Here is a 7,158-nt window from a genome sequence, read left to right on the forward strand (position 1 = left end):
ATATATATATATATATACATGATGAATATCTTTGTATATTCTTTTTATAAATATTTATTTTTTTCTTTTTATTTTATTATTCAGGTATATTTTTCCTCCTTTTTCTTTGCAGTTACTATTCCTTCTTGGTGGACTAGTAACAATGTAGATAACGGAGGGGATATAGGAGGAGGAGGAGGAGGAGGAGACATAGGCTGGGGGGATGAATGGGGGGACGGATGGGAGGATAATTGGGGTAACGGAGGCAGCATCAACGGGGGAGGAGGCAGCAGCAGCGGGGATGGAGGAGGAGGCAGCAGCAGTGGTGACGGTACTATAACAAATACATCTACAGGAGCAACAACAGGAGAAGAAGAAGAAGGAGGAGGAGGAGGAGGATGGGGTAGTTGGTGGCCATGGCCTAGTAGCACTAATTATTTATTTATTTCTCCCTTCTTTTTCTTCTTTATTCCTTTCTTTGTTTCTCTTCTTACCTTCCTATAACAAATCCATTATTACCTGCAGATACTGATTCTGTCTCTCTCCTGCTGCTGCTGCTGCTGCTGCAACAGCAGCAGCAGCAGCAGCAGCAGCCTTTAGAGTTATTATCTGTTGAATAGGAGGAAGAATTGCTCTTTTGTTTATATACATTTCTTCTTTTTATTTCTTTCTGCATGCAGCAAAAAAGAGACAAAAAAAAGAAAAATATCTTTTTTTCTCGTTTTTTTTTTGTTGCTGCATAAAGAAGAAAAAAGAACAAAAAAAACAAAAATAAATTTGTTTCTTGTCTCCTTTATTACTTAATTCCTTTATTCTTTTCTTTCTTGTCTCCTTTTATTATTTTATTTTATTTTTTCTTTCTTCTTCCATCCCCAAGCAGCGACTGTACAGCTAAACCCTAAACCCTAAACCCTAAAACCCATTTCCCCTCCTCTCCCTTCGCATCTGCTTTGTGCTGTTGCTGCTGCTGCTGCTGCTGCTGCTGCTGCTGTCTCCTCTTGTTGCCTTTATTCTTTTCTGTGTCTACAAGAATAACAAATAAGAGAAAGAAGAGGCAGCAGCCTAACAAGAAGAAAAAAAAAAAAGAAGGAAAAAAAAGAGAAGAAATAAACATTTAAATAAATAGACAGTATACCTAACTTATTTTATTAATAAAGAGACAAACCCTTTAAGTGTCTCCTCAGCCCCAAATTTTTCCTTTTACTACATTGGGGCTGTCCCTCCGCATGCATGCATGCATGCATGCATGCATGCATGAATGCAGCAGCGGTGCATACATGCATACATGCACGCACCTGCTTGCATACATAAGCTTATATGCGCATGCATCTATGCATGCATGCATGCGTGCATGCATGTTTGTATGCGGGGGCATAGCCCCGATGCATGCGTACATGCATGCATGCATGCAACTGTACATTTGCCTGCATGAGCAGATGCATGCACGCTGCCTACATGCATTGGGGGGCACAGCCCCAAACTTGCATGCATGCATGCATGCATGCATGCATGAACGTATAAAATAATTTCCCTAAGGGGGCAGCAGCCCCACTTAATTTATTTTTATTTATTTTTATTTAATTAAATTAATTATAATTAACTATAATTTAATTAATTAAAGTTTTATGCCCTCAACAGCAGCAATAACCCTCCAGGTGTACGTACACCTCGAGTTGTTGCTATAGAGGAGGTCTTATATATATTAATATAAATAAACAAATAAAAAGAAAAGGAGAGGAAAGGAGAGAAAAGGAGACAAAAGGAGGAGATAAAAGGAGACAAAGGGAAGGAAAAAAACAAAACAACAGACATAAAAGACAAAAAAAAAAAGAAAAAAAAAAGAAAAAAGGAGAAAAAGAAATAAATAAATAAAATTAAATAAAATTGTCTTTTTATTTATTTATTTATTTCTCTCTTTTATCTCTTCTTTGTCTCTCTTTTGTCTCCTTTTTGTCTTTTTTTATCTTTTGTCTCTCCTTTGCCCCTTTTATTTCTTTTTTCTCTTTTATCTCCTTTTTTTCTATCCCCCTTTTTTTATTTTTTTTCTCCTTTATTTATTTTTTTTATCTCCTTTATTTATTTTTTATTTATTTTTTATTTGTCTCTTTATTTTCTTTTTTCCCCTTTTTTACATTTTTTTCTCCATGGGGGAACCACTGGTGCATGCAGCCCCAAACTTCCTCTGCATGCATGCAGCAGCATGCAGCTGCATGCAGCCCCAAAGAGAGGGAATAAAGAATAATATAGAAGAGACTTTATAAGCAAAACAACAAACAAACGGCACCCGCTGTGGGGCTGCCTTTTAGGCAGTATTTGCTGCTGCATGCATGCATGCATGCATGCGGTGCTGCAAGTCGCTCTTGCTGCTGCCTCTTTGTTCTTTTTCCTTCCTGGCTGCCGCTGTTGCTCCAGCTGCAGCAATAGCAGCAGCAGCTTTACAAGTCCCAATAGCCCGGAGGGGTAGAAGGAGGAGCAACAAAATGTCTATGGCGAGAGCATCGCTGTTTGTTATCTGCAGCAGCAGCAGCAGCAGCAGCAGCAGCAAATGAAGGAGCGGCATGAGAAGCAGCAACGTAGGCAACAGCAGCAACAACAGCAGCACCTGAAGCATCAACAACAACCACAGCAGCAGCAGCAGCAGCAGCAGCAGCAGCTAACCATCCGAATTAGGATCAACAAGTCCATAGAATTCTTTACATTGCATGCAATCAAAGGCGGGCATTTGTTGCCTCTCTTTGCGGTGTACAGACACCTGAACTCGTGGCAGCTGCTGCTGCTGCTGCTGCAGCTCCTGCTGCATAGACACCCCAGAGCAACGTAATGATACACTCCCTCCTTGACGATTATTATGACCATCACCTGCTGCTGCTGCTGCTGCAGGTGCTGCTGCTGCTGCTGTTGCTGCAGGTGCTGCTGTTGTTGCAGGTGCTGCTGTTGCTGCAGGTGCTGCTGCTGTTGCTGCTGCTGCTGATCCTGCTGCTAGCCAAGCTGATGCTTCTGATTTTATAGGCGTGCTGCGGATGCGTCTTGGTTCCGTTGCTTCTTTGCTGCTGCTGCTGCTGCTGCTGTTGCTGTTGCTGCCGTTTCTGCTGCTGCTCTTATCCAAAGCTGCACCAGGACGATCGTTCTCCGTTTGTCTCTCCTGCCGCGGCGCTTCTGCTGCTGCTGCTGCTGCTGTTGCTGTTGTTGCTGCTGCTGGAGTACATGTTGCAGCATTTTGCTGCGCCTTCTCCCTTGACTGCAGCAAATCGCCTGACAGGGCAGATGACACCACAACCCGGCTACGCTTGCTGCTGCTGCTGCTGCTGCTGCTGTTGCTGTTGCTGCTGCTGCTGTTGCTGCTGCTGCTCTCAGGGCTGCTTCTGTTGCTGCAGTTGCTGGTGTTAGGGTTGCTTTGTAATGCGGCCTCTGACCTCTTCGCCGCTCCCGATTCCCCACCCTGCTGCTGCCGCTGCTGCACTTGCTGCTGCTGCTGCTGCTGCTGCTGTTCTCCTTGAGTTATATTTGTTCGGTCTGCTGCTTCAGGCGTTTCCCCTGGCCCTTCTCTCTTGTGCCTCCCCTCATCTCTTGCTGATGTGTCGTTGTTAGTTCCTGCTGCTGCACCTGCTGCTGTTGTTGCTGCTGTTGCTGCTGCTGTTGGGCCTCCTGTGTCTGTTCCCCCTTTGGGTGTATCTACGGGCGACCGCTTTTGTCTCTTCCAGTTGTCCCTCCCATCGTTAAGATGTTCGGTGCTGCTGCTGCTGCTGCTGTTGCTGCTGTTGCTGCTGTTGCTGTTGCTGCTGTTGCTGCTGTTGTTGCTTCTGCTGCTGCTGCTGCTGCTGCTATCTAAACTGGTGTCTACCTTAAGCAGCCGTAGACCATGGAGACAGCAGATAGGGACAATTAATTTTTTATATTTATTTCTTTTTTCTGTCTCTGTCTCGCTATCACTATAGTTGCTGCTGCTGCCTCTTCTGCTGCTGGTGGGGGTGCTGCAGCGGCTGCTACTATTGCTGCTGCTGTTGCTGCTGCTGCTGGGCTGCACACAAACAGAGAAGGGCTCAAAAGAAAAAGAGGAGAGCTCTGCTCCTCTCTTTAACCGCCGCAGCTGCAGCCCATTAGCAGCAGCAGCAGCTCTCTCTAATAGACACAGCACCCTAAGATGTGCCTTGCTGCTTCCTGCTGCTGCTGCAGCACCAGCAGAAGCAGCAGCAGCAGCTGCATCACCATCAGCAGCAGACGAAGGCTGTATCCATTCTGCTACAAGGAGCAGCAACTCCGATGCAGGCAGAGCAACAGCATCCTCAAGGAGTCTAAGCAGCAAGTTGCTGCTGTGCAGCAGCGCATGCACTGGTGCTGCAGTAAGAGAGAAGGAAGCAAATGTATTTATCCATGCTTCCCTAGAGATTGTTGCATGCGAAAGAAAATACCTAAATGCATCTGCAGCACGTAATGCTGCTGCACTTAATGGATTCCCTCCTTCGCTCTCCAGCTGTATATACAGCCCGTTGCCTCCTCCCCATTTTGATCTACTACCCTCATCTCCACTGTCTGTACACCCCACACCAGCAGCACCAGCAGCTGCAGCAGCAGCAGCAGCACTTGCTGTGCCTGCAGCAGCAGCAGCAGCAGAAGCACCTGATGATGATCTTGGGCTGTCTGATGATGGACTTGTACTCCCACTATAAACACCAGACACACCACCATCACTACCTACTGCTGCTGCTGCTGCTCCTCCTCCTCCTGCAGCAGCAGCAGCAGCAGCAGCAGCAGGAGAAAGTAGACAATTAATCTCTGGTAGAGGCAAACCATCAACACGAGAAGACCATCGATACAGACGATCTGTCCATTGGCCTGCAGACCCTCTTAGCATATCCATTACCTCTTCCTCCTCCTCTTGCTGCTGCTGCAGCTGTTGCTGCAGCAGCAACACTTGCTGCTGCTGTTGTTGCAATAATAACATCTGCTGCTGTTGCTGCTGCTGCTGCTGCTGCTGTCTATATGGCCAATGTATACTAGATGCATGCAGTAATAATATATCCATCTCCTTCTCTTTATTAGGTAATTCTTTCTTTAATAATAAAATTAATTTATTAATTAATTCTTCTTGTGCAGATATACGACTCTCTAGTGTCCTGAGGTGTCTGTACACCGCAGCCTTCTCGGCATCCTGCTGTATACGCCATTGATGCAGCTCCTCTTGCTGCAGCATATGCTGTCGATGTAGCTGCTGCTGAGCAGCAGCAGCAACTGCTGCATCTTTTCCTCCGCTGCAGCTGCAGCAAGATATTGATACTTCCTTAGGAGCCTTAGGGCCCGCTGTCTGTGCCTCAGGGGGCATCGACGTAAGGAGAGAAGTCCTCCTTATAGCAGCAGCAGCAGCAGCAGCAGGAAAAGAGCAAGAAATAGATCCCCAACTGCTACTGCTGTTGCTGCTGTTGCTGCTGCTGCTGTTGCTGCTGCTGCTGTTGCTGTTGCTGCTGTTAGGGGCACCAGAAGGAGAGGATTGCGGCTCCTGAATATTCAGGGCCGATGTTAGCATCGTACGGGCAAAGGGCAGCAGCTGACACCCTGCAGCAGCTGCTAGGTAAAGGCTGCTGCCCCTGCTACTTCTTCCTTTCTCCTTCTCCTGCTGCTGCTGCTGCTCCTGTTCCTGCTGCTGGTAATGATGATACACTGGCTGCTGCGTCTGCTGCTGATACTAAGGGATTGCCCCTTTTGTTGATAAGCACGTTGGTATGTTAATAAGGCGGAGGCAACAAAGACTAAAGGCCGCGGTGGCAAAGACAAGAATAAAAGGGAAAGAAGAAAGAGAAGAAGAAGTTGCTGCTTTACCCTATAGGGAAGGCACAGACAATCTTCTATTTTCCCCTTCATCAGCCACCTGTCTATACACTGCGTTATTTTACATTATCTTCTTAGCAGGGAGGAGAAGACACGGCGCTGTCGGCAACCGTTGAGAAGAGCCGTCTGCGGTGTCTGTCTAGAGAGCTAAAAAGGCCTAAAAGGCATGCAAATGTCTTCAAAGAAATAAAGAAAAAGAAGGGAATAAACAAGAGAAGACAAAGGAACACCAGAGAGAGGCATAGAGGGCTCAGGGCTGACGCCCTAACCGCCGTGAGAGCACAACAACAGCACAGCGGCAGGCCGAAAACAGGAGGATTCAAGAGCTCTTCTGCTGCAGCTACGAGAGAATACGGAAGAAATATACAAAATTTCTGCTAAAATATTAGAAAAATTAGCTCAATTATACAAAAAAGATATTTAAATACCTCCAATTGCCGTCAGAAACACGTAGAAAACAGGTATTGGCTGGCGGTAAGCGCTGCTGTCTGTCGGCGTTGCCGCTGCAAGGGGAGGATTCCTTGGGGGTAACCCGACAGAAAAGTATGTATTTCAAGGTATTTTAACATAATATACAGAAAATAGAATACAATTTAACCTTAAAAACATATAATGCGCAAAAGATTCGCCAACAAGCCATAATAAAGCAACGTGACAACATCAGGAACCCAAGCTGCCGATACACCCCAGCAGTAAACGAACAGCCGAAAGAGGCAAAGCAGGCAAATATTTCGCATCTCCTTCTTCCCTCGTTTGTTTGTAAATACCCTTTTAAAATTAATTTATTCTATTTTTTTTGTGCTTAATAACGCCGGTACACACACCGCTGCAACTGCCGAAGGCATTTAGTGGCGGTTTCCGCCTGGAAAGACAGGGGAATATATGAACAAATATACTTCCTTTTAACGGCATTCAAGTGTAATTGCACGCAAAACTGTTAAAATACAATCTCTTTATTGTTCATCGCCTCCCCTCTGTCCTTTATCTTGCAGCAAAACAGCGCATCAACACACACACAACAGCGCAGTTTACTCATATTATTATTGCAATGAATACCCCCAATATAAGAAGAAGGGTATAAAGAGCTGCAACAGCAGCAAAATATTTATGACTAATTTCTGTAGAAGGAGCTCAATGCTTCGCCAATCTGCAGGAGAATAAATAGAATAAATACATCAAGACAATCCTCGTCCTTAATAAAGGAAAAATAATTAAGAAAAGAATATAATAAAAATACTTGTCTTAGTGTTAATTGTACAAAACTTCGAGCTGTACACCATTAGGGGAGGGAGGGGCCATTCATTGGCTACCTTGATGGTACAGGCTACAGTGTATATATATATATATATATATATA

The 7,158-nt window shown here is 45.2% G+C and overlaps 2 protein-coding genes across 2 annotated transcripts; one reads left to right on the forward strand and one right to left on the reverse strand.

Annotated features, from left to right (window-relative positions):
- Positions 1–112: 112 nt before the first annotated feature.
- Positions 113–483, forward strand: EMWEY_00054140 (hypothetical protein; the record flags this gene model as incomplete). The annotated part of the gene is made up of 1 exon (XM_013480095.1): positions 113–483. A coding segment is annotated over one exon (371 nt), but the record flags the coding sequence as incomplete, so codon positions are not given.
- A 1,931-nt stretch (positions 484–2,414) lies between these two features.
- On the reverse strand, positions 2,415–5,500 carry EMWEY_00054150 (hypothetical protein, conserved; the record flags this gene model as incomplete). Its single annotated transcript, XM_013480096.1, has 4 exons — positions 2,415–2,491; positions 2,638–4,215; positions 4,408–4,509; positions 4,768–5,500. The coding sequence occupies 4 exons, from the start codon at positions 5,498–5,500 to the stop codon at positions 2,415–2,417; spliced, it is 2,490 nt and encodes an 829-aa protein (XP_013335550.1).
- Between the last annotated feature and the right edge of the window lie 1,658 nt (positions 5,501–7,158).

This window comes from Eimeria maxima, genomic scaffold (assembly GCF_000499605.1).
Source record: "Eimeria maxima Weybridge genomic scaffold, Emw_scaff1611, whole genome shotgun sequence".
Classification (NCBI taxonomy): Eukaryota; Apicomplexa; class Conoidasida; order Eucoccidiorida; family Eimeriidae; genus Eimeria; species Eimeria maxima.